General features: G+C 35.6%; 3 protein-coding genes, 1 long non-coding RNA gene and 1 other non-coding gene across 6 annotated transcripts; 3 read left to right on the top strand and 2 right to left on the bottom strand.

Annotated features, from left to right (window-relative positions):
- Positions 1–16817: 16817 nt before the first annotated feature.
- Positions 16818–22054, bottom strand: LOC104107164 (uncharacterized). 2 transcript variants are annotated; one of them, XR_011414929.1, is made up of 4 exons: positions 21752–22054; positions 18712–21138; positions 18528–18629; positions 16818–18435 (listed from the first exon to the last, which is right to left on the bottom strand). It is a non-coding gene; the product is annotated as an uncharacterized lncRNA (long non-coding RNA). The 2 variants fall into 2 exon arrangements; XR_011414930.1 differs by having other exon boundaries at positions 21786–22054.
- LOC138907167 (protein NRT1/ PTR FAMILY 4.6-like) lies at positions 17791–21176 on the top strand. The gene is made up of 5 exons (XM_070197498.1): positions 17791–17879; positions 17961–18066; positions 18258–18475; positions 19657–20097; positions 20178–21176. Exons 1-5 carry the CDS (start codon positions 17877–17879, stop codon positions 21174–21176), a joined length of 1767 nt encoding a protein of 588 aa, XP_070053599.1. The 5' UTR covers positions 17791–17876.
- Positions 22055–22133: 79 nt separating the features above from the next.
- Positions 22134–22206, top strand: TRNAA-AGC (transfer RNA alanine (anticodon AGC)). The gene has a single exon. It is a non-coding gene; the product is annotated as a tRNA-Ala (tRNA).
- Positions 22207–22436: 230 nt separating this feature from the next.
- On the bottom strand, positions 22437–24403 carry LOC104107163 (uncharacterized). The gene is made up of 2 exons (XM_009615897.4): positions 24186–24403; positions 22437–23206 (listed from the first exon to the last, which is right to left on the bottom strand). The coding sequence occupies exons 1-2, from the start codon at positions 24309–24311 to the stop codon at positions 22763–22765; spliced, it is 570 nt and encodes a 189-aa protein (XP_009614192.1). The 5' UTR covers positions 24312–24403; the 3' UTR covers positions 22437–22762.
- Positions 24404–25240: 837 nt separating this feature from the next.
- LOC104107168 (probable polygalacturonase At1g80170) lies at positions 25241–27352 on the top strand (the record flags this gene model as incomplete). Its single annotated transcript, XM_033658914.2, has 7 exons — positions 25241–25402; positions 25799–25816; positions 25921–26128; positions 26222–26303; positions 26393–26501; positions 26576–26689; positions 26772–27352. Coding segments are annotated over 7 exons (915 nt in total), but the record flags the coding sequence as incomplete, so codon positions are not given.
- Between the last annotated feature and the right edge of the window lie 439 nt (positions 27353–27791).

Below are 27791 nucleotides of genomic sequence, written 5' to 3'. Positions count from 1 at the left end.
AAATACTAATATTTATTCATATACTTCTTTTGTATGTCAAACTATGGGAAGCAAATATGGATATCTTTCAAAGCAAATTTGGATCAAAGTTCAATTGTAAAAATATTTTCTTAATTGATTCATGTACAACACATACAATATTCAAAGAGAAGAAATATTTCTCTCATTTTAGTATGTGTAAGGCAGATGTTACTATAATTTCTAGTAGTAGTAATCTAATTGAAGGCTCTGGAAGAGCTAATATAACTCTGCCTAAGGGAACAATACTTATCATAGAGAATGCAATGTTCTCCTCCAAGTCCAAGAGGAACTTGTTGAGTTTTAAAGATATCCGTCGAAATGGATTTCATATTGAGACAATAGATGAGAATAATCTCGAATATCTCATCGTTACTAAGAATGTCTCTGGCCAGAAAAGGGTTATTGAGAAGTTCCCATCTTTATCTTGTGGCCTGTATTGGACATGAATTATTGTAATTGAGGCACATTCTATCGTAAACCAAAAGGTTTCTAATTCCAATATTTTTTTACTTTGGCATGATCGATTGGGACATCCTGGATCAATTATGATGAGATGAATTATAGAGAACTCAAATGGGCATCCATTAAAGAATTTAAAGATTCTTTTAAATAATGAGTTTTCTTGCACTTCTTATTATCAAGGCAAGTTGATTATTAGACCATCACCAACAAATGTTGGGATTGAGTCCACTGCGTTTTTGGAACATATATAAGGGGATATTTGTGGACCTATTCACCCACATAGTGGGTCGTTTAGATATTTTATGGTCTTAATAGATGCATCTTCTAGATGGTCTCATGTGTGCCTACTGTCATCTCGCAACCTAGCGTTTGCAAAATTAATGGCACAAATAATTCGATTACGGGCATAGTTTCCCGATAATCCAATTAAGTCTATTCGACTTGATAATGCTGTTGAGTTTTCATCCCAAGCATTTAATGATTATTGCTTATCAATTAGGATAAAAGTGGAACATCCTGTAGCTCATGTTCACACTCAAAATGACCTTGCAGAGTCTTTGATTAAACGTCTGCAATTGATAGTAAAACCGTTACTCATGAAAACAAAATTACCCACTTCTGTTTGGGGTCATACCATTTTGCATGTAGCAATACTAATTCGTCTCAAACCGATAAATTATCATAAATATTTCCCGTTGCAATTAGTTTTGGGTCATGAACCTAATATATCCCATCTAAGAATTTTTGGATGCGCTGTATATGTGCCTGTAGCACCGTCATATCGCACCAAGATGGGTCCCCAAAAAAGGTTAGGAATATATATTGGGTTTGAATCGCCCTCCATTATTCGCTATCTCGAAACATTAACGGGAAATTTGTTCACTGCTCGATTTGCAGATTGTCGATTCGATGAGGCATTTTTCCCAAAATTAGGGGGAGAAATTGGTGAAATCAAACAGAAAATTTTGTGAAAAAATTCATCATTATCTCATCTTGATCCACGTGCCTCTATTTGTGAAAAAGAGGTGCAAAAGATTATCCATTTGCAGAAAATAGCAAATCAAATACCAGATGCATTTACGGATCTGAAAAGGATAACGAAATCACATATCCCTATAGAGAATATTTCAATCCGTATTGATGTCCTTGTTGGAAAATCTTCTAGTGTCATAACTAATGAGTCAAAAGCACGCCTAAAGCGTGGCAGACCATTGGGTTCTAAGGATCGAAATCCTAGAAAAAGGAAAATAAATGATCAAGATGACACTATGAAAGAGTCTCATAAAGAAACCCATGATTTAACCAATCCTGAAATTCATGAGGATATCGATGAGCCTGAGACTCAAGAAAATAAGGAACTATTAATAAATCCAATCGATATTGAGACAAATTTGAATCGATTAAATATAGTGGTGGATTATGTCTTTGCATACAATGTTGCATCTATCATTATGCAAGATAATGAGGATCTTAAACCTCAATCTGTTGGAGTATGTCGACAAAGACGTGATTGGCTAAAATGGCAAGAAGCAATCCAATCCGAGTTGGATTCACTTGCAAAACATAAGTTTTTGGGTCTATAGTCCAAACACCTAATGGTGTTAAACCTGTTGGCTATAAATGGGTCTTTGTACGTAAAAGAAGTGAGAAAAATGAGGTACAAAGATATAAGGCACGCATTGTTGCACAAGGATTTTCACAAAGGCCTGGTGTCGATTATGAAGAGACGTATTCTCCTGTTATGGATGCTATAGCGTTCCGTTATCTCATTAGTCTTGTTGTCCATGAAAAGCTTGACATGCATTTAATGGATGTGGTCACAGCCTACCTATACGGCTCACTTGATAATGAGATATACATGAAAATTTTGGAGGGATTTAAAATGCCTGACGTACATAATTCAAAGTCCAGGGAAATATTTTTAATCAAATTGCAAAGATCTTTGTATGGTCTAAAGCAATCAGGAAGAATGTGGTATAACTGCCTTAGTGAATATTTATTAAAGGAAGGTTATATAAATAATTTTATTTGTCCATGTATTTTTATAAAGAAAACAACATCGAAGTTTGTTGTACTTGCCGTATATGTTGATGACATAAACCTTATTGGAACGCCTACAGAACTCCAAAAGGCAATTGATTAAATAAAGAAGGAATTCGAGATGAAAGATCTCGGAAAGACAAAAATTATGTCTCGGTTTGCAAATTGAACATTTGGCAAACGGGATTTTTGTTCATCAATATGCCTACATAGAAAAGGTATTGAAACGGTTTTACATGGATGGAGAACATCCATTAAGTACTCCGATGGTTGTTCGATCACTTGATGTGAATAAGGACCCGTTCTGACCTCAAGAAAAGAATGAAGAGTTTCTTGGTCCTGAAGTACCATATCGTAATGCAATTGGTGCACTAATGTATCTTTCTAACACTACAAGGCCTGCCATAACTTTTTCAGTTAATGTCTTAGCAAGATATAGCTCTGCTCCTACAAGGAGACATTGGAATGGAATCAAACACATATTGCGGTATCTAAAAGGGACTACCAATATGGGCTTATTTTATGGCAATGATTGCAGTCCTGATCTTGTTGGTTATGCCGATGCTGGGTATTTATCTGACCCACACAAGGCTCGATCTCAAACTGGCTATGTGTTTACATGTGGAGGCACTGCAATATCTTGGCGATCGACTAAGCAATTAATCGTGGCTACTTTATCTAATCATGCTGAGATAATTGCTATTCATGAAGCAAGTCGAGAATGTGTATGGTTGAGGTTTGTAATACACCTAATTCGAGACAAATGTGGTTTGAAGTGTGACAAACTACCCACAATTTTGTATGAAGACAATGCAGCATGCATAGCTCAATTGAAGGGAGGATTCATAAAAGAAGATAGAACAAAACACATTTCACCAAAGTTATTTTTCACACATGATCTTCAAAAGAATGATGATATCAGTGTGCAACAGATCCGTTCAAGTGATAATATGGCTGATTTGTTCACCAAATCTCTACCAACGTCAACCTTCAAGAAACTAGTGTACAAGATTGGGATGCGAAGACTCAAGGATGTGAATTGATGCTCTCATCAGGGGGAGTTAATACGCGATGTACTCTTTTTTCCTTACAAGATTTTATCCCACTGGGTTTTCCTTGCAAAGTTTTTAATGAGGCAACCAAAAAGCGTATTCCTAAACATGTGTACTCTTTTTCCTTCACTAAGATTTTTTTTTCTAATAAGGTTTTAACGAGACACATTATCTATGGACATCCAAGGGGGAGTGTTATAAGAAATATCAAATTATGGTGGATGTCTACTCTTCCTCCATGATCTTCATCTCAAATGCTTAATGACATATTCAATGACATATTTTCTATGTTTAATGACATATTCAATGACATATTTTCTTCACTTTTCATGCATGTATAAAGGCCTTGTAATAGATAGGAAAATACAAACAATTGAAGAAGAAATAAGAATCTCTCCTCTCTTTCTCTCTATATCTCTTAGCTTGTTTTTCCTTGTTCCATAATGTTACTTTGAGTTATATTTCATAACATTATTTATTTTGTTTTCAACATTCTTTCACTATCACTAATAGATTACTTAAGTCCAATTAATATCTTATACATATCTAATCAACTGATCATATAAAATGAAATGACACAAACCAAATACTACATTTTATACTTTTTGAATTTTGGCTAGAAAATAATTACTGAGTCACTTCTTGATGCCCTTTTATCTATATGTGTGTCTTTGCATCATTGAAGTAAGGTTGATGATTGAGGTATTAATGGTTCGGTTCCATTTGAAAATTTGTATTATATCAGTTTTATCAGTTAATTTATTCTGTGCAAGTTTTGACTTTTTCGCATCGTCTTAAGTAAGTGTTTAGACATGATTTAGTTGAAGTGTGAAAGAAAAAGATATTTGAATTTGAAGTTAGAAAAAGAACATTGATAGGGGTGGATGGAGTGTTGGCTCTTGATCGTATTTAAATGTTATTTCCCTTTCTTATTAACAGGGGCAAATGGAGTGTTGCCATCGTATCCATCGGAACAGTATTTTCGATGTTAAGCATATATTTATGTGAAGAATATATTAAAATTATAATGAATAGTAGATGTTAACGCATAATTTTAAAAGTATAGCATATTTAATATTATAAATATTAAAAGTTGAATCTATAAAGCTTAAATTTTATTTCCATCTCTGCTTTTTAAAATAATATTGAATAAATATATGTGATGATGAAATTGTTTGACCAAAAAATACAAACTTTTGATTAAACTAATTAATTTTATATAAAAAGAGATTAAACCTAATTAAATCGGACAGTATTGGTGGATGATTAAATGCCAGGTACATTCAATGTTTCAAGATCATTAATGATAGAAGAATTTCAGGCAATAAATAAAAATAAATGACATTAACGTAAATAAGGAGAATGATTCACCCAATATTGAATGTGGTGGATGATTCCTCTTTCTGACAGTGATGAGTGATAGGCAAATGCTATAATACTGAAATATTCTCGGATCTGACGGAAAAGTATAAAATAATATATAATCGAATCTTCTGAGAAAGATAATGTTTGTATATTTTTCATAGATAAAGTCTTCTTCTCCAAAAGTGTTCTTATCAGAAAATGTTACCTCCCTCTTTCCCCCTATCTCTTTTTCTATTTATATGGAGCATACCCTAGTCAACCCTAAAAGTACAGACACCAAGAATATTCAATGGAATATTCTCTTGAATATCTTATTGCAAAAATTAGCCGTTAGCAATGCCCTTGATACTCGACCTTGGCCGTTATTGACTGCTCGGCTACGAGCTCCGTTATCTAATAGTCGACCTCGACCATATTATTTTTCACGATATCGCTTCATGCTTTCCCGCTGAGGTACATTTTGACCTATACAGAAATCAAACATTTGATTTGTAACATTAGAATATACAGAAAAAATATTTAGAGTTAATATTGTGAGGGTACGAACATCTATCCCTCCTTGTCCATCCATCCATCGGCAAATGGAAAAAGTTTCATAAAATAAAAGGAACGGGAGGAAAAGCACTCTTTAATTGTCTTAAATTAATAGTTCTACTTGATTATGTAAGATTTAAAAATACCAAGTGTGTACAGGTAAAATCGAGGTAATGTCTACCCCGATATCCTGATGAGAAAACTTAGGAAGGACACGGATGCACGAGATTGTAATCGAGGTTAGAGATCCTTCGTATCGAGATTCAGGAAGAGTAGACGATACGCTCGTCATCGGGTATGGTAAAGTGACACGCCCCGGGCCAAGAATGAGTTCTAAGACCTCGGATAACACGGTAAACGGTTATACATGACAGATAGAGGGTCGTGATTGTCACGACCTAATTTCACCTATAGGTCGTGATGGCACCCAACAATACAGCTAGGCAAGCCAAGTTAATAAATTAAGCATATATTGACAAAATTTAAAACCAAGAAAATAATAAAGCCCAAATTCTACCAATGTGTGTGCCAAGACCTGATGTCACAAGTGTATGAGCATCTAGTAGATTATACAAAACCTCACAAACTGTCTGAAATAAAATAGACAGAATGAAAAATACAAGGAGAGACACTAGTAGCTGCAGAACGGCTTAGAAAGGCAGCTCACCACTTTGCCCCTGGATAGCGTGGGTGTAAGACGATAGGTCCTCCACTAGTACTTGCCTCAGGTCCTGCACAAAAAGTGCAGCAAGTGTAGTATGAGTACGTAAACAACGTGTACCTAGTAAGTATCAAGCCTAATCTCGAAGTGGTAGAGACGAGATGACCGACTTTGACACTCACTATGGATCAATAATAATAACTGAAATACAATTGGAATATCTAAATCAGCCTGATTTACAGAATTTACAATAATTTATTTAACCAACGAAAATAATCAAATTCCTTCAAATGCAACAATTCTCAATATATTAATTAAATTCCTTCAATTCAAATAATTTCTAATTTATCAATTTAAATCTCATTTACAGGAATAACAATTAATTCCTTAACAAGAAATAATAATAATTCATTAAATTCCAAGGATTTTTCAATTTATCAATTAGCTTTGCAAGCTGAAATAAATTATTAAAGTATCGTGCAATTATTATTATTAAGCACGATTTCTGTCGAGGACGTACGGCCCGATCCAGAGTGTCGTGTACAATGCCGAGGGACGTGCGGTGCGATCCATAGATGCATCTATCCTGCCGAGACATTCGCCCCGCTCCACAAGAAAGGAGGATATTGTTTTCTTATGTACCTCCGGGAATGAGAGTATATTTATTATAGGATAAATTCGGTAGGAGAATAATTTCTTTTAACAATTAATTAATTTAAACAAAAAAGCAAGCATATGAATTTTTCATCCTTTAATATTTTTATCTAACAATTCACAACATATATATAAATATATCAAATAATATTAATTAAACAAGGAATACAATTTACACAAGTAATTCATACTTTGAGTCCTAAACTACCTGGACTTTAGCATTAATAGTAGCTACGTACGGACTCTCGTCACCTCGTGCGTACGTAGCCCCCGCAATTATCAACAATTATTCAATTTACTCCCTATGAGGTAATTTTCCCCTCACAAGATTAGACAAGAGACTTACCTCGTCTTGCTCCAATTTAATCCACTAGAAGGCCTTTTTCACGATTATCCATCTCTGTCTGACTCGAATCTAGCCAAAAATAATTTGATTCAATCACTAAAAATTATAGGAATCAATTCTATAAGAAAATACTATATTTTCAATAAAAATTTCGAAATTAATTAAATATTTGTCCATGGGAACCACGTCTCGGAATCCGGCGAAAGTTACGACATATGAACACCCACTCAATCACGAGTCTACCCATACCAAAATCACTAAATTCCGATAACAACTTGACCCTCAAATCGTCAAATCTATCCAAGAGGATTTTCAAACTTTTTCAACTCAATTAACCAATTAAATGATAAAAATAGTGATGGATTCGGGTAATTTAACCAATATTGAGTTAAGAATACTTACCCCGTTGTTTTCTCTGAAAATCTCCCAAAAATCGCCTAAATCCGAGCTCCAAATCATTAAAAATGGAAAATGGGACTCTGCCCAGTGATTTCTTCTAGCACAGTCTCTGCAAGCCTGCGCGATCGCGAGCCTCCTCACGCGATCACGAAACATAAAGCACGTAGTCAGCTTCTGCTTCGTTTCCTCTTCGCGAACGCAGCCTTAGCCACGCGTTCGCATAGCATAACTGAATCCAACCTACGCGATCGCGGACTTTCCCACGCGATCGCATAGAACAATTCTTAGCTGCCAAATTAAGCCTACGCGATCGCAACCCCATTCACACGATCGCGTAGAACAAATCCATGTCTGCCTAAATTACTCTACACGGTCGCAGACCAACTTACGCGATCGCGTTTAAGGATACCAGAAGAAAATACCAGCAGTTATCAGGAGTGTTCCAAAGGCCAGAAATGATCTGTTAGCCGTCTGAAACTCACCCGAGTCCCTCGGGACCTCAACCAATTATACCAACAAGTCCTAAAATATCATACGAACTTAGTTGAAACCTCAAATCACATCAAACAACACTAAAACCATGAATCATCCTCCAATTCAAGCTTAATGAAACTTAAAATTTCCAACTTCTTCTTTCGGTACCGAAACCTATCAAATTAACTCCGATTGACCTCAAATTTTGCACACAAGTCATAAATGACATAACGGAGCTATGAAAATTTTCAGAACTGGATTCCGACTCCGATATCAAAAGGTCAACTCCCGGGTCAAACTTCCAAACTTAAATTCCTATTTTAGTCATTTCAAGCCTAATTTAACTACGAACTTCCAAATAAAATTCCGAACACGCTCCTAAATCCAAAATCACCATACGGAGCTGTTGGAATCGTCAAAATTCTATTTCGGGGTCGTTTTCTCAAAATGTTGACCGAAATCAAACTTAACACTTTAAGGTCAACTTAAGGAACCAAGTGTTTCGGTTTCAACCCAAACACTTCCAAATCTCGAACCAACTATTCCCGCAAGTCATAAATTATTAAAAGCACATACGAAAAATTTTATTTTAGGGAACGAGGTTCTTAAAGTTAAAATGATTGGTTGGGTCATTACAGTGATATTCGCTCCCAATCGGAGATCACGGCGCGGATCTCGCTCGATGTCGATTATGGATTAGTAATTACAGGAAAATGAAGATTTTTACCTTTTTTTAGACTTATACTAGGGATGAAACTCTTCTACTATATAAAGGAGAAGTTTTTCTTTTGTAAAACACACTGTAACACGTGAATCAAAGCAATACAAGTTTATTTTTTGCCTTTTAGCTACTGTTAAAGTTCTTGTTCACTTATCATGTTCTTCATTCACGACTGGGCTCGAACCGAGGGTCCAATCGAGGACGAGGTCACTGTTCAATTTAAGTTCAGGCTTGGCCATAACATCACAATTGATTTGATCGCTTATTTCGTCTTTAATTCATTATCTAATATTCCTAATTATTTATGTTGAATCAAACCACGTATTCTTAAAATCGCGTACAAATTTAATTGTTATCCATTTTTGGGATAAACACCAAGTTTTGTATGCTTAAGAGTTTATAATTTGATAGACTGTACATACGTAAAATTCATAATGTTTTGTTCCTTGTTTATATTAAATTAAAAACCAATTTGATTACTTGGTGTGATAACGAGCGTACAAATTAAACAGTTTTTTTATTTGAACAAAGTTATCTGTAAAATACTTTATCTGTTAGTGTTTCTTTTTGTAATAATCTCGTTTCACTGAATTTTTTCGGTGCCGTGACCGTAAGTTCATTATTCGCACGTGTACGGCAACCATTAGTATATTCTTTAGACTTCTTTCTTTTGGGTATTTGATAGGAAATCATTTGACTTAAGCAATACTATAATCGTAAAAATCAGTTTGATGAAACATCTGGCTTGTTCAGAGGATGGAAGTCGAAATTTTAATTTTTTTTTCTTTTTGAGCAATCAGAGTTGACTTTGAGTAGGTGTCGGTACTTACGGGCGTGCCGTCCTATACTAATTATACAACATATTATAAATGTTACTAGTATCTAAACAGTTAATTTTGAAATATTTAAAAAAATGTAAAATATTTTTAAATTAGTCTTTTATGGAACTACTTACTTAATAAGTTTGACGAGGTAGTGACTTATTTTTCTTTTCTGACGGAGAACAGCAAATTTCTAACTTCGAAAATACTAGCACTACTTATTTCCCTATAAGAATGTCATTGGAGTACGACAATTTGGCACGTCCAAATGAAAATATATGACATACCTTGCTAGATGTCGGATAAGAGTAAAGTCCAAAAAGACTCAGATATTATTTTAATATATTTAATTCCCTTCTCCATCCCAAGAAGAAAAAAAACTAATTCTATATTTGTCTCCTCAAGAAGGAAAGGAAAAGGTTGCGGGGGAAGTTTAAGGTAAGGTATATTGCTAGGAGAAAACAAACTCAAGATTTGAAAGGCAAACGAGAGCATGTTAATATTTATGATTTAACGTTACAAATGGCATAACCCGTTAAATGCTGTGGGATAACATACCTAAAAAGGCTATGACGATTTTTAAGTATATGGTAAAAGCTTATACACACCCGATGTTTATGTGCCAAACTGAGCAATTTGACCAGTTAAAAATTAAAGTAAGAACATTAATATGTCTTTCTTTTGCCTATAATTATTCAACTCATTCAAATATAACAAAGAACTCTCTAACAATACTACGAGTCAATCAGTCAAAAAGGAAAAATATAGTTTTTAATTCATTCGAGGGTAAGTGAAGAACCGATGTTAATTCTCTGGAACGAGCAAAAAGAGGTAATATTAAAAAATATTTTTAAATGTGTCAGTGTCACTACTGTTTTGTGATCACTAACACTGTTGGTTAAAGTTCCTTTCCTCAAATGTCTTTTTCCGCAACATTTGTGGACCATTTTTTTTTTTTTGGTTTCCTCGGGTGTTCGATACTCGCATTGAAGCCCGACTATATCCGAATTCACGTTATGTTGTATTTTTTCTTTTTTAGGGCATATCGTAGTAAGAAAAGGAAGTGAGGGCACTCATTCGAATTGAATAGCTGAAACTACTATAACTCCTATTTTAGGTCCCATTCGGGGGGAAGCGTTCCCTACCAACAATATTTCCATACCCATAGCTCGAACGCAAAACCTCTGGTTAAGGGAAAAACAGTCGCATCCGCTGCACCACATCCTTTGGTGGTAACATTTGTGGACCATTATTAAAGAATCCCAGCACATGTTTACACAATCTCATAGTGGTGAAATCTTGGAATTTGGAGATGTGTTTCATCTACTTCTTGAGGGAAAATGGAGAAATACCTTACAATATATGTATGATCAAAGATTTAATATGCTGATAAGGACAAATATATGGAATAAAGAGAATTTTCCTGAATGAGAAAGGAGCAAAATGCATATATAAAGGAAGATAAAAACGAAGATAACAAAATTGGAACAGAACATAAAAGAGAAGAGAAAGGATAATGCTGGAATTAGTAACTGATACACCTTACAATCTTCTTTTGAAGTTATATTATAAAGATTAGATGAAGTTTTTATTTATTTATCTAATTTTTTTATATGCAAATTTATTTTATTTATTGACTTAAGAATTTTTTTTTTATCTCCTCCTATAAGATTGGAACAAGGATAGGGTGTCTTATTACTGCATGAAATCGGTGCTATAATATTTTGTATGAGCTGGGCTTGAACTTCTCCACTTCTTATCTTTCCCTTTTGCTCCCTTTATCCTTAGGAGTTAATTTTCATACATCTAAAAAAGATTGTAACTTCATTATAAATTCTCCAGTTAGACACGATAAACGTGCAAGAACGCAAGAATTTTAAATTTGATACCAAAGATTAATAGGAATTTATGAAATGTGGATCTCAAATTTTGTTTGAAAGAAAGATGTTACCACTAAATATATTTAAGAATTTCTTATTTTTTTCACGTATCAGATTTGTAGCCAAGTGTTTGCGTGGATAGAGATAGAGGATTAGTTAGTGTATCTCACAAATAGATAGTAAGAAACATATTCTACTTGAAAAAGAAAATAGTGATCATAAACAGGTAATGGAAAACCTACCAAATCTCTTTCTATACATCCTTTCTTCTTTAATCGTGTGTTTTAACGAAAGGAGCAGTTCAGCAAACCATAAGGAGAGAGTGAGAGAGCGAGTTATCTTTGTGGTGTTCGGATTAAAAAAACAGTTCATTTTTACATAATTACTAAGTACTAAATCATATATATGTCACCAACTTTTTAAGTGTTAAATTTATTATTTCATAAAACAAATATGGTTGGACACTTTCAATCCCAATTCAAAAATTTGTTCAAGAGAACCAAATAGAGAAATCAGAAACCAGGCTTGTTAAGAAGACTTTTCTCTTTCTTTGGAATAAGAAATGGATCAGTTTCAGAACTTTAATTCGTAGAAGAACATGCTCTTTAATAAAACCATTTACACTTATAAAAATTATGGAACAAACCTCAATCAGTGGCCCTTTAAGATGTTAATAAGCTCATACATAATATCCAGCCAAACAATGTGAAAGAGAAAAAAGACAGAAGAACGTGCGAGTCTAGAGGAGGAAAGAAAAGTATAAACTAGTGATAGTATAAGCTATTCTGCTTTATGCACAACTTTTTCCTGATTTCAATTATATGCTCAACTGTATGACCTTTGTTTTTCTTTCTTATATCAATGATCACATAGCCAAGTGTCTGCTTAGGCACTACTCTGGATCCCAAATGTATTAGTACTAAGGGTTAATTTCACAATATGATTTCTGAACTTTACATCAGACTGTCAGCCTCCGCCTTCTTCAATATCTTATACTTTGACTTCATTTGATTCTAATTGCTTAAACTTCTCTTCGGTTGGTGCTGATAACTACTAGGTTTCTCTGATTATTAGCAAACGGCTTTTAGCTGTTAGATCAAAACGATTACAACAACAGGTGCATTTTGGTCACCAGCATATTACAGGAACCAAGTGAAATACTTCAAGGACCATTTAGATTAAACACTTAACAGTTCAATATCCATATTGGAGTTTCAAAAACTTGAGATTCAATATTCTCAAGTTGACAACAGAAAAGCAAAAATAAATAAAAATAAAAAATAAAAAAATCAACAATAGTATACAATTGAGATAGAAAGCTAGTATACTTATTGTACTACTAGTTCAAAGGTGAAAGCAGTGAGTTCCCCTAGAGTCATATGCTTCATAAGTTTTGGACGGCTTTGATTACGGGACCAATCTAATTTTCCGAATAACTTTTAGGATCGACCATATACCAAACCAGAGGAAGATGAAGAAAACTGAAGTTAGTTAATACTTCTCTATAGTGCTAAAAGACAATCCAAAATCAGTTAGTCGGTGGTTGAGACCCCAAAAAAAAATTGGTGGTACCACTGTCGGTCGAATAAATTAGCACTTTGCGTCTCATGAAGGTAAAAAAAAGGTCCTTTAAATTATAAATGAGTGTACCAGGGAAATATTTATAGTAAGATATCTACCAACCAGATTCCTGAACGAGTGTCTTTTCAACTTCGGATAAACACTGCACGCATTTAACAAAATTAAGCGCCCAAGTGCCTGATATGAACACTTTCCTACCAACATTCTGAAGAAAGTATAACATAGTCATGTGAACTAATTTGAGAATTTACACTTTCTATGTCATTATACTAACATCTAAGTTCTTTGTAGTACATTCCTGCCTGCAGAATGGTTTGACTGTTTCCTAATTATACCAAAACACCTTTCAAGAAAGGTCAAGATTATTCTTAAAGAATGTCAGCTAGAGGGGACGAAAGAAAAGACTTCTAAACACACAAAAATCCCAGCAATTCCAGTTTTCCCTATGATAATTGTTTAACCAAAGAATTAGATTCTCAGTCAAAGCCTATACTCGGGTTAATGATAATCAAGAAATTCAATATTCTCTCAAAAATAAGAAAGGAAATCAGAATTAGAAATAACAAAGTAATCAATAGAAAGCACAAGAAAATAATTATATTCCAATGTTCTTCAGAACGTGTCCTTAAAAGTGAAATTCCCTTCCCTTATATAGAAATTTACAAACATAACGTTTCTTCCCTTTTATGACCGAATCATTATGAGCATTAATGACATTAATGAAATGTTATAATTGGCAACTGTAACTGCTCATGAAGATTCTGTAACGGTTCTGATTCTTTTTCCACATTAATTAGAGGTTCATGAATCTTCCCTCTTTACTGTCTTGATTCATCCTGCCTGTGTCTGAGTAATTTAGGCTCGAGCAACCGTACCCTTTCGTCTCGTAAGTGATTTGTTCGTACCTGTTGTAAATTGTGAATCTTTTAATGCGACACTCTAGTTATCATCTTCTTAGTGATCCACGTATCTTGCCCTGTCATCCTCATATAATTCCACGTGTAACATTTATTTTTTACCAATACAATAATCTCTTTCATCCTCCGTCTTACAAACATCACACTCATCTTTTCAGACCGGCTCTTCAATACGTGAATTTTCATTCTTTACATGATGAATTAGATTACAAAAGATTAGGACTTCAACTGTACAAAGGCTATGCCCCTGTTTGTTTCTGGGAATGAGCTTCCTTTTAACTACAAGGACAAGGGTAAGAATAAACAGGTTGACTGGTAGCTTGTCTCAGGTTTAACTCATTTGTATGTTAACTCAGTAAAGAGTTGCAGGTTACTACGTCTCTCCAGCCAGTAAGGAAAAAAGAATGATCACAACTTAGCTAACAGTGTCAAACTTGCATATGCTAGGCAAATCAATTGCCACAGATGTATTTCCTTGAAACCTTAGAGTGTTTTTCAGAATTATTTTTGCTGAACTTTTTTTTTAATATATGAATCATTTGCTGACATTTACACCAAGGTCCCTAATATTTTAGACCGTGGTAGCTATAAACTGAATTAGTTTTGTTTATCAAATGCATCTGGCATCATCCAGATAGGACATTCAAGTGGTCTACTTAGGTTTCAAAATAGCACCACTGTCCACTGGAGTTCCCTCTTTCAGAAGGAAAAGGGCACATGTGACCCCTGACTCCTGAGACCAAGCAACCAATCAGGTAAGCCTTTTCCTGTCCAGGTCCTTTTCCTAACAAAAAACTTCCTATCTCTGTCCAGAAATAGGAATACTTATATCCACTTCACATCCCACTCCCATCCACCGGCTCTTTCCAGAGGCCAGATACAGGAACTCTAAGACAAAAATGATAGGCACAGGAGAGTAATGTTAAAAACTATGTGGCTACTGGCTCTTCATCTTGAATTTCCCAAGATGATGAAGTAAACGATTTAAGGATTCCAAAAGCAGCAAGCAATGCAATAATCTGAGGCGGGAAAAAAAAGAAGCACTTCAGCCCAGTTAGTACAGATAAATATACAGCGGGAACACTAAAAAGCCTGTGAGCCACAGAAAGGAATGACGAGGACATTTTTGACCCAATTCACCAATTTCTTGACTAAGGCCTCCCTGTCACAATAGGAGCTTTCAAAATTGAGCACAAAATGCTTGGTAAGGTCCCAATAGGAATATCATTAGCAACCATCGAACATATTTACTATTTTAACTATTTTATGGGCCTAAAAGTTAGTTGCAACATGATCAGCTTGCCATAACCTGGACTATGGATAAGAATCCAGAGTCCAAACACTTAAAAGATGCATTGTCGACTTGGCATAACCAGACATGTCTTAAATGATGGTTTTCCAGCTCCTTCAGTTGAGCATAAGAAGGATGTAGAACATCCGAAGTCCACCGAACTAATGCAATGGTGGATGAGCATCGGCATAAAGTTTTGCAAGATATTTGACTTCAGATAATGATGAACTTGCCCACATATTTATAGGAGATTATACAAGAACACAGTAAAGAAAAAAAGAACAACTAATAAGGAAGAGTCCCCTCAAAAAAAAAAAACAAGAGAGGAAAACATAATTGCGAAACTTAACAGTAATGTCAAAGATTCCAACTGTTCTAGACGTCTCAACATACCATATATAGGAACCAATAATCCCTTCTTACTGTGCAATGCACGTCATGAAACCAGCACCTATAATTGTAACCTTTCAGTTTGATGGCCAAAAAACAACACCACTTCCATAAAATCATTACCTGTTTACTATCAAACTTATGTCATGGTAATGGAAAAACATTCAGATGTACTGAAGTTAAAAAGTTCTTACATCTCTGATTTAGAAAAGAACCTAGTGCTCAAAGCACACAACATAAAATTAGGAAAAGCACATGCAATGTTGATCTTAAAAATAAAAAGCACGACCCGAAAAAGGGAGTCAGGGATGTATCTTGGTATTTCATCATTGCTTGCAACAACATATATGCGATATGATGGTGGAATTGTTTCTAATGTCCAAGCATATTAAATATCCTGAAAATCTTTAGAAACTATTGGATATATATCTTGGCCTATTTAAAAACAGAGAAGAAAATAAAGCTTATGGAACTCCATCTCTTTATTGAAAAACAAAATCTGAAATCACAGGGTACACAATTTGGAAGAAGGTAATTTGGTGTGAGGACTATAGGATGTCATTGATGCAAACAATTTCAATTTTTTGAAAAGAAAAATTATGATAATGACATGATTGATCTAAAGCATATATATATATATATATATATATATATATATATATATATATATATATATATATATATATATATATGCTTTAAGGAGATCAAAAATTTACAATTTCTGTGCCATTACATAATTGGAAAAGGCTACCCGCTAGGCCGCTACAACTTGATACCACTCGCATGAGTAAAAGTAAAATATATTATTTTTCGTGGACAAGCTAATACTGTTAGGTTTTCTTACTTCATGCCGTTCTATCTGAAATTGCTTGCTTAGACAACAGAGTGCGACAGGACATTAGAAGGAAGCGCATGGTAAATAGCTATGACCTTAAGGACTTCTAGCCACTCAATTTTGAGACCTTTAGGAGTATAATTCCCATAATAAGAGGGTCCACATGGAAACTTGCAGACATGAGTTCCACTCAGATGATAAGCTGAAATTAATGCCATAACTCAAGTACCAAGAAGAAGCAATGGCAAAGTTGAGAACCCTCTACAGACACTGCCAAGGACAAGCCCCACGTGAAGTAGAAACTGACCGCTCTTTATAGACAACGACTATAATGAATAATCTCATTTTACCAACGAGCATCAAGACAGAGATAGAGCAATTCTAATAGATTATGTCACGAGATACAAAGAAAATCAAATAGAGAATATTATTAAACAAAATGAGATGACCATTCCATTATTCAAATGTTCAAACTATAGTAATTCATCATAAAGCAGGAGTTGAAGTTTAACATAGTTATTCAGTTCATCATCTTCCACCTGAACCCTCCTCTCTTCTCCCCGTTTCATGTCCCTCAGGATTCCAACCTCAGTGTTGTGTTCACAAAGACACAAAAAGAAAAAGGTTATTTTTCAAACAGAGCCCTGTGACTCAAGGTAAGTTAACATGTACCAGGGCATGGACTATATCTGGAAGAAGATCAAAGCAGAGGGAGGGGAATATATAACACTTGAGTTTTGATTTAGAAAAGAGAAAGCAGAGTGGGATAGGAGTGAGATGAAGCTGAAGATAAAACTAAAGGAGTACAACATCCCATCATGAGTTTTATTTACCTTCCCAACATGCTTGAACGTGAGATCTATTTCATCAGATTATTTCAATTTATTGGATTCCGTTCACCCTTAGAAAAGCATTACAACACATGCTACACAGAACATATGGCACTTTGTGATAGAAGGAAGAAATACGACGAGACACACAAATACTCAAAAACCAAACGTCTACAGTTAAAAAACTAAAATGAACCAAGCAGCTCAAGCTAATATAAAGATGAAATTATTCCACGTAAACTATGTTACTAATACTCGTATACCATTCTGAAAATAGTGAGCACTCACCACTTCTTTGTTTTGTTTTTTTCTCTCCCCCCCCCCCCCCCCCCCAAAACTATGTACCAAGAAGCATGTACACATAAATATATGAGGTTTTACCATACGTTAAGCAAAAAGATATTACTAAGTGCAGGGTCACATTCAGAGATTCCAGATTTTTCTACACAACTTGACATCCCCATCCTTCCAGTATTTAAAGGTGACACTGGCATAACTTCCTTGTAGCACTGGACGACTTTCCACTAGGGACTTCTACATCAAGATCCCAGAAACATCACAGAGAGAGAGAGAGAGAGAGAGAGAGAGAGAGAGAGAGAGAGATGGTGCACATTCCCGCTCTCATCTCTTCTTTTTTATATTCCCTCCAGCAAATCTTTACTAAATTTATGTGCACTGTGCTGCAGGATCATGTGAAGACACTGACCATGTGGGAAGGTTACGTGGACTGGAGAAACAGGCCAGCCATGAAAGGATGTCATGGAGGTGTGGTTGCCGCCTCTTTTGTGTTGGGTCAGTAAACCACCTCTCCTCATGCACATGTTGCTTTCATTACAATTTGAACCCCATACACTATGTTAGCTTCTAATGCTACAGCAATGAACTTCATGAATTAGTACTTATAAGCTGGCTAAATTTATTTATTAAGGTAAATTATAGATTGTAACAACTGACAATCTGAATTTTTTCAATTGTGGACGTAGTGGTGGAGATTTTAGAGAACTTAGCATACCTGGCAACTGCGAGCAATCTAGTCCTTTATCTATCAAAAAATATGAATTTTTCTCCATCTGCTTCAGCCAACATAGTTACCAACTTTATGGGAACTTCCTTCCTTCTCGCTCTACTTGGCGGGTTTTCATCTGATGCTTGCCTCACCACCTATTACATCTATCTGATTAGTGCAGCAATTGAATTTATGGTAAGTAATCTGTGTCTTTGAGATTATCATTTGTTCAATAACATGCACTAACCACATAACACTTGTTGAATCTCTTTGAGATCAATGTTTTCCTAGCATTGTATAGTCTGCTACTATCCAAAAGCATATGTAGATAGAGTACACCTTCCTACACCTGCCAATCTGGACCTTAATAACAATCACAGGAAACTGGACAAAAGGAATAGGATATCATTAGCAGGCGTGCATCGTCTTACCATTGCAGCAATATGAGAAAAACAGTCAGCTCTTTTAGGTCTGCATTTGAGATAGCAGAATTCAATGCAATTACCAGCTAGTCCATAAGATAGTGTTATAAGGATATATGAGGTCGTCTGTGGAAGAATCAGTAATGCCACACTCATATTATTGTCATGAATACACTAAGAATACTAGCAAACACACACTAACAATAGTAGCAAGCATAAGACTCACTTCATTACTTTACTTACCCCACATCTTGTATATTTCTATTCATGCCATTTAATAACCTGTGGGTCAGTAGCATAGTAGAAACAAAGATTATTTATAGAAGAACAAATGTTTGTACATCAAACTTCACATGTCTTGAGTTCGTTCTGTCCAATTAGATATCAGGAATGAGAAAAATGGGACCCAGCACAATCACCCCGTTGATGACCTATGGTACATAAATCGGTGCAGCTCATTTTCAGGTTATTTTAAAATGAAAAAGACATACTGGTAATAAATTGTTGCTTTAGCTTTCATGGAGAAATAATGAAAGCTCAAATAATGAGCTGCTCAATATACAGAAATACAGTAACAAAAAGCACAACTTAAGATAGGTATTGAGCACCTGACCAAAGTCCGTTTCATCCGACTTCACCAGATAAAATTCTCAAGTGATCAAGACTTCTATAAAGAACTGTCCATGGCTTTTCTCTGACCCAGAAAAAGATGGGCTTTGTGTATGGACATAATAGTTTTGCAGGGACAACTGTATGGTTCTTAAAAGGAAGTACCTATGCTTCCTAACACGATGACAAACATTCTGCTTCTTTAGTTCTTAGTTAGCATGGTAAAGAAAACACGACACATAGCCTTTCTCCTTTCGGAGACATGAAAGATAACCACTCAGAAGATGATAACATAGCAGGACGCCATGTCACATGAATTGTTAATAATCAAAACTATTGGAACAGGGACTATTGATGCTCACATTTCAAGCTCGCATACCTTCCCTGAGGCCGCCTATCTGTGCATCCATAAACAGAAACACCTCCTGTAACGAAGCTGGTCGTGGCCAAGCAGCAATGTTATTTGGTGGCCTCTACCTGGTGGCCTTGGGTGTTGGAGGGATAAAAGGTTCACTTCCTGCACATGGAGCGGAGCAATTCGATGAGAATTCGCCACAAGGAAGGAAGCACAGATCTACCTTCTTCAATTATTACATCTTCTGCCTCTCTTGTGGAGCATTGATTGCAGTGACATTAGTAGTATGGGTAGAAGATAATAAAGGCTGGCAGTGGGGTTTTGGTATCTCAACCGTAGCAATATTGAGCTCAATTGCCATTTTCCTCTTTGGATCTGGGACTTACAGGATCAAAGTTCCCAAAGGAAGCCCATTTACAACCATTTTTAAGGTATGTTCTAGACTTCTAGTTGCCTGCATCCTGTACCAGCATACTAAAATAGAGTAATCTTCATTGAATTGTTTCAACAGGTTCTAGTAGCAGCATTTTGCAACTCTCTTTTTCCTAAGAATTCTATCAATAATGTGTTAGACACGAGGAAATCCCCCCAAAACAAAACTGAGATAAGTCACGAAGAAGAAGGACACGGGGAATGGAAGGAAGAAATTCAGAGTGAAATGAAGGACCAGAAGTTCATCGATAAATCAACAATGAACAAAGCAGCCTACCCATCACTTCACTGCACAGTCACACAAGTAGAAGAGGTGAAAACAGTCGTCAAGATCTTGCCAATATTTATGTCAACCGTTATGCTGAACTGTTGCTTGGCTCAGCTTTCAACATTTTCTATACAACAAGCAGCCACCATGAACACATATATTGGTGCTCTAAAAGTTCCACCAGCTTCTCTTCCAATATTTCCAGTCATATTCACCATGATACTGGCACCAGTATATAATCATATTATAATCCCCTTCGCCAGGGCAGCGACTAAGAGTGAAATGGGCATTACTCATCTACAGAGAATCGGAACCGGGCTATTCCTATCAATTGTAGCCATGACTGTTGCAGCTCTAGTGGAGATGAAGCGGAAGAGAGTGGCAGCGCAATCTGGCTTAATGAATTCAACTGAACCACTACCTATAACATTTCTTTGGGTAGCATTGCAATATCTGTTCCTGGGATCAGCTGATCTCTTCAGCTTGGCTGGCTTGATGGAGTTCTTCTTCACAGAGGCCCCCTTAAGCATGAGGTCATTGGCAACAGCAGTCTCTTGGGCATCACTAGCCATGGGTTATTACCTTAGTTCAGTGATCGTATCAATAGTAAACCATATAACTGGTAGGTTTCAGCGAACGCCATGGCTCTACGGGAGTAATTTGAATCATTATCACCTTGAAAGGTTTTATTGGTTGATGTGCATATTAAGTGGGTTAAATTTCCTACATTATCTCCTCTGGGCTACTCGCTACAAGTACAGATCAACAGAGCCTGATGACCAGAGAGGCAAAAATGACAACACACCGTAAGAAGCCCAGCTATAGTTGTTCAGTGTTCTTCAAATGCCAAAAATAAGAAGAGGGTAAGAGAGGAGGGATCTTAGCAGAGATAATTGTCAGTAGCATTAGTTTCTAAAAGTTGGGCAGTCGCAGCCTCAGATGTTTTGATTGCTTTTCAAATAACAAATTCCTTCTATCACTAATTGAATGCTATTACACTATATTTTTTATTTACTCCTTGATATTTAGAAATTAGCACAATATACTTTTCATTATAACAGGGTAGCTATTGTCATATAAAAACCTCTGAATTAGTTAGCGCTGCGATGTGTTTACATCTAATAGAGACATGACAATGTAAAAGTCAAAGGAAGATAGGCTGTACAAATACCATGCATCGGATTAAGCTACTAGTGCTCAGAACAACACAGAGAACTTCAAAAAATTTGGCACTCAGATAATTTGGAACTAGAACGAGAGGCTATTTCCATGGAATTGACAGGAAATCGAAATAAGTTTTGGGATTAGCCTTACGAAAAAGCAGGAAAAGCTTAAGAGTGTCTAACCAAATTAAATGTTCAATAACAACAGTAGCAGAAAATCACCATCTTTTCAATCCTTGTCTATTGCTTGGTTTACCTTACAGTCATTGTGCCGCACTACTTTGAAGCTTGAATAGATGCTGCATATACAACCCAGTCCTCATGCCCGGAGAACTTTGACGATGAGAATCACCGAGACATTCAACATACGCATGGAAAGCAATTTGGAACACTAAAATTTGCACAGTTATGAGTCTTTAAAAGTACATCAAATGCTTTAACGCATCATTAGTTCATTAGAATCGAAGCCAAGTTCATGAAAGATCAATATACCTGCGCACGCGTACACCTTGGGTTCGGGTACATGGACAATAACAAAGGGGGCGAAGAGGGAAACTTTCTGATATGTTTAATTATTTAATTGCTATATGACTAGCAATATCACGGGGATGTAGCTCAGATGGTAGAGCGCTCGCTTAGCATGCGAGAGGTACGGGGATCGATACCCCGCATCTCCATTGAAGAATTAGTTTTTTCCTTTTTTCTGCACTGACTTGTGCGTTAACTCTTCTCCGAAAGTTTTTTTTTCTTCCTTTCAACTCCACCGAAGTTATTTCGTCTATTACGTTTTGTACCTAGCTTGTGGTGGGTTTTCTTTTTTCGAAAGACTGTTTAGTTCATAAACAAAGCAAGGCCAAAATCAATTTTTAGTGAATTCAGAAATTTGTACTAAATAGTTTCAGAGTCGTGCAGGAACAAGGTTTGATTAATTATACTACTACTTCACATACAATAACTACAAAAATTATTCAAGAGCGTAACCTTAAGAATTGGTTTAGCTTCAACTTTCAACACAAATCTAATGTCAACTAAGGCATGTAACAGCTAGAACTTACAACAACAATAACTTACACCAAAATTCCAAATAAATTGACAGACAATATGAATCTCACAGTGACACCTAAAAAGTAAGAAGCATAAAAATATCCCCTTTATTTGCCGTTTTCCAGGAATTGGTTCCTTTCTTTTCCCTTTTTTGGGTAGTTTTCAGGTGAGGTTGGATATACACGGTGGTCAATCAGCCTCCTGCAACCCATCCAAAACCACTGATCCAACTAACAACCCGACAGCTCCCAACCCGAGTGCTCCAGCCAAAACGGCCTGGACCGCCACAAGACCCGCAGAATCATCGGGTATCAACACGATTGCTAGTATAGCCGCCACTAAAATAGGAAGCGCTGCCGACGCCAAAGCAGAAGGAGAGAAACTCGCGGCCTTCTCCAGCAAACTAAGCAGACCAAGTTCTTCGGCCTTCGAAAATACACCTAACTTCTCTATGGAGGACAGCGTAAAGCCTAGCTCTTCGGCCTTTGATAGAAGCCCAGCTTTCTCCACAGTGCTCAAAACTTTTCGCTTCTCCAGTTTTTTGAACACATCAACTTCCACTTGTTCTCCGCCCTCGTAGAATAGTCCCGCTCCGTACCATTGTTTTTTCCAAGCATCATCATACTTGTTCACCTGCATTAGTGATTCTTATATTATTAGTTACTATATATTGTGGTACTCTTTTAGCTCAGCTTATGTGAATGTAAAACAGAATTTAGTAATTTGATCCAAAGTCTATATAAAGAATGATGGTTTACATTGACATTTATTTTCGTTTTGATAAGATGGTATTTCACTAATCACTGCACAAAAAGGTGCGAATTTGCAGAGCAAAAGATCAGCATCCTCTCAACTGAGGGAGTGCATTTATGTTTAAAGGAAAAAACAATTGTGCCTAAGTGTAAATTCTGCACAAATTTAGTCTTATAAGAGTAGTATTAGCCCATAGAATCAAGTTCACTGTTTTTATTAATCAAGCACCCTTTAGATGTATACTTAACTGAATTAAGAGTGGGATAATACACCAGAACCACCAAACTTGTCCCAATTTTTCCATTACGCACTTATACTTCAGAGGTCCTATCACAAACCCATTCCCACCCTATAACGAAACAAGATTTCTGATACACCACGTGCAAAGGCGGAGCTAGAATATAAATTTTATGGATTTAGGATTCTAGTCATTTTATGTTAATAAGTTCTAGATTAATATTCTGTATATATTCAATGAATTTCTTAAGGCAAATACAAGATTTGGACTAAAGTTATTGGATTCGGCCGAACCCGTAATATCAACAATAACTTTGCCCCTCACCACGTGGTACACCAAATCATTCTAATTTGTTTTAAGTTATAAATTAACTATAGTATATATAATAATCCAAATTTATGTAAAGACATATATCATGTATTCATCATGCTTACTAGAAGTATAATATTTGCTTCAAACAAGTTTGATTGTTCTAGGTAAATAAGGTTTTAGATGAGCATCAAGATGCGGAGGTTAATAAAGTTTGTGCCAATACGAGAAAACTTATGAATGTACCAACAAATTAAGGGGAATGTCTTAATTTTCGATTCGAACTGAATTAGCGTAATATAAATGGGATACCTTCTTTTTAGGAGCCATGGCCAAGAAACGCGGGGCGCTTTTAGAGGGAAATAAGCGGCCAAATCGGGGCTTGGAACTAAAGCCATGTTCTACATTTGTCAGACAAGCTGTGGTTGAAGCCGCCATTGAAGAGTTTCAGCTTCTCCCCAGAACTCTAGTTTCACATGAACTTTCATTAGACCCAAACGCTGACCCATTCTTCTCCTCAGAATTCTATGGTTCCAAATTATTCGACCAATCAAATTGCTGCTTATCCTATCTGGACAGGAAAATTTTAGATGTCGTCGCCTTGCTAAATATTATTTTTCCAATTATACCCTCAATTCTGTTCATTTTTACTTCACGTGGTACGTTACACTTCTAGAGTAGTCAATTAACTCCTGGACTAGGATTTTAATTTCTTGCTTGATTATTTAGTTCCTAGTTTGTGTCACGTTTGAATTAAAATACACTGTGGACTAGTTTACTAGGACAACAATACTTCGGAATCAGATAAGTCCTAGAAATATTGCATGCATTTATAATTGCAAATTACTTAGGTTATTGGCAAGTACTTTTCTATAACCAGTATATATAAGCTCTCCTTAATTTTTCAGGATTCCATAAGATAATAATGAAGATGCTCATCTCATACTTTCTTGCTCTACTACTTTTGCCTTCATTGGTTTTTTCAGTACCTGATTCTCCAGTGTTTAATGTTCTGGATTATGGTGCAGTTGGAGATGGCTTGACCGATACAACCAATGTATTTAACTATCCATTAATAGATGAATTAGGTGTTAATGGACTATTAATTAGTGGACTACGCACTTTTTTTCTGCAAATTCTATATAGGCTTTCAACAAAACATGGGAAGCAACATGCACATCATTGTCATCTTCTCCGACGATGTACATTCCTTTTGGCAATACGTTCTTGATTCATCCCTTGATATTGAGTGGCCCTTGCGTATCACCGGGCGTCACTATTGAGGTATTTAATTAAAGTAATTAAATCACTGGAAATTCTTAAGTACTGATTTTTTTTAGTCTAAGTACGTCCTAACTCTACTGATTTTGCAGATAAATGGAAATATAGTTGCACCAATTGAACCCTCGGAATGGACGTGTTTGACCACTCATTGTGATAAGTGGATTTATATTAAACATGTTAACGGCCTTACAGTACGTGGGAATGGAACAATTAATGGTCGGGGACAAAAATGGTGGGATGTTAATGTAAGTCAACTACACGAATCAGATTTTAATTATACGTTATTTTTAAATCTTTATAATAACACCAAGTAAAAGGGAAAATTTAATGATAACGTATTAACTGACGCAAATTAATTATCAGCTTTATGTATTTGGTACATTTTGTTTTTCATTCATAGAGTTTTATAATTAGGTGGATGTATATATAAGCTATGTTAAATATTTTCGGGAGCAGATGTACTTGTAACTGGTTGCCGTCTTCAATATTGTTTGCTTAAAACGTTTCTCTTTCATTTTTTGAATCTTTTAAATGTTACTTTCAACTTAGTTAACTTACGTATTAGTTTCAAACCCCTTTTTTTTGACATTGGTGAAGCTTCAGTCTAGGTTTCTAACAGTTTTTATTACCTCTATTTTCAGGACCGCAGGAAACCAACTGTAAGTTTTGGATGCTCTAAAAACTTTTTATAAACATGACTTTTTCAATAACTCATGACAGCATTTATTTTTGGCATTTAACTAATAAAAGGTTTATTTTGTAGGCTTTTGATATTTCACATTGCCAAAACATTAGTGTAAGCGGACTAAGCTTTAAGGACAACCCTCACGTGCATTTTCATATTGAGAACTCCGAATCTGCCACAGTCTCAAACATAACTATAGACGCCCCAGCGAAAAGTCCAAATACTGATGGTATTCATCTTTCTAGCAGCCGAGACGTTTCCATTAACCATTGTCGAATTGGAACTGGTATTTTTGGACATCTCTATCAACTTATAGGATAAAATTTTCTTAATAATTTGATTTTTGTGAAGACAGTGCTAAATTTACTTGAAAATGCAGGGGATGATTGTATCTCAATTGTAGATGGTTGTTCCAATCTGAAAATCAGCAACATAATATGCGGACCAGGGCATGGTATAAGGTTGAGTTTTCATCTCCTCACTTCTGTTCTCTTGCACTTTCTGTGTTTAGAAATGTAAATGTGATTAATGTAGCCTCATCCAAATGCAGTATTGGAAGTCTAGGCAAGCATGGATCAAACGACACAGTTGAAAATGTTCTTGTCAGTGACGTGGTGTTCATAAAATCTACAAATGGTGCTCGAATAAAAACGTGGCAGGTTGGTGTTACTGTATTAATTTAAATACATGTAGGCTTTATTGTTTTGACAATTTTTTTGTTGTATTTAATCAGGGAGGCCAAGGGTACGCAAGGAACATCATTTTCGAGAGAATATTGTCGCAAGATTCTCATAACCCTATAATTATTGATCAGTTCTATTGTGATCATGAAAACTGTACAGAACATGTAAGTAATTTCTGTTTACAATGTTCAACTTCTGATCCAAATCAACCTCTTAATTAAACTTTTAATACGTTTATTGTTTCAGGATTTAGCAGTACAGGTTAGTGGTATTACTTTTAGACAGATACTTGGAACTTCCCAAGGTGAATTTGCAGTGAAGCTGGATTGCAGTGCTAAAGTTCCATGTACGGGTATATTAATGGAGGATATATACATCCGTTCAGGCACCAAAGGTGAAGCTAGATCGTATATTAATAGTGCACATGGATTTGTTAAGGGTCAAAATACACCTGAAATCCGCCTTTGAGAATCAGGGGCACGAATTTTGGCGGATTAACTTCCAGATTTCCAAATTACGAGTGATTTACTGCACATCCTATTGTTAATGTAGTACTATTTAGGTCTGGACTGATTCTCATCTCCCAGTGGACTAATTGCTGCTTAGTGTAGAAGGTTATTTGCGCCCTGCCCCCTTTTTTGTTTTGTCTCGTAACTGCTGGAGGGAGTTCAGAATTCTATTTAGGGGATTCAAAGATGCAACAGTGCTATACCTTAGATTTGTCTTAAAACAATTCTTAATTACCTTTACTGTTACACTAGAATCTTCCCTTATGTATAGGGATTCAAATTTTATTTATATTATATATGCAAAGAAGTTTGATTTTACCTTATTTGTACTAACATACTTTTTTTTATGGGTATTATCATTTTTAGTCCGTGCCACAAACTATTTGTATCTGCTAGTCGAAAAAGTATATAAAATTTGTATAATTTTTGTATATAACATACAAAATATATATAAGTTTTATACATTTTTTAACTATTATTTTTACAGCGGCTATACACTGTCATTTTTTTTTTTTTTTATTAAGGAACCCTCCCGAGTCTACCTAGCTCCGCTCTTGGTTAGAGGGTCTACTCCTTCAATGTTTGAGCTAAATCTTAACATTGTTTTAAGTTGACTTGACCTCTTCGAAACACATTCTACGTATACCTTCTTATGGTGAATTGATACTCATAACTTGGGATTTCTTAAAATTGACTGATAGCCAATTGTAACGGATTCATGGTACCTTTTTGTTATCGAGGTCTATTTCAAGGTCAT

Source organism: Nicotiana tomentosiformis, chromosome 3, assembly GCF_000390325.3.
Source record: "Nicotiana tomentosiformis chromosome 3, ASM39032v3, whole genome shotgun sequence".
Taxonomy (NCBI): Eukaryota; Viridiplantae; Streptophyta; class Magnoliopsida; order Solanales; family Solanaceae; genus Nicotiana; species Nicotiana tomentosiformis.
Note: the sequence above shows the minus strand (reverse complement) of the source record. Positions and strands in the feature narration are given on the sequence as shown.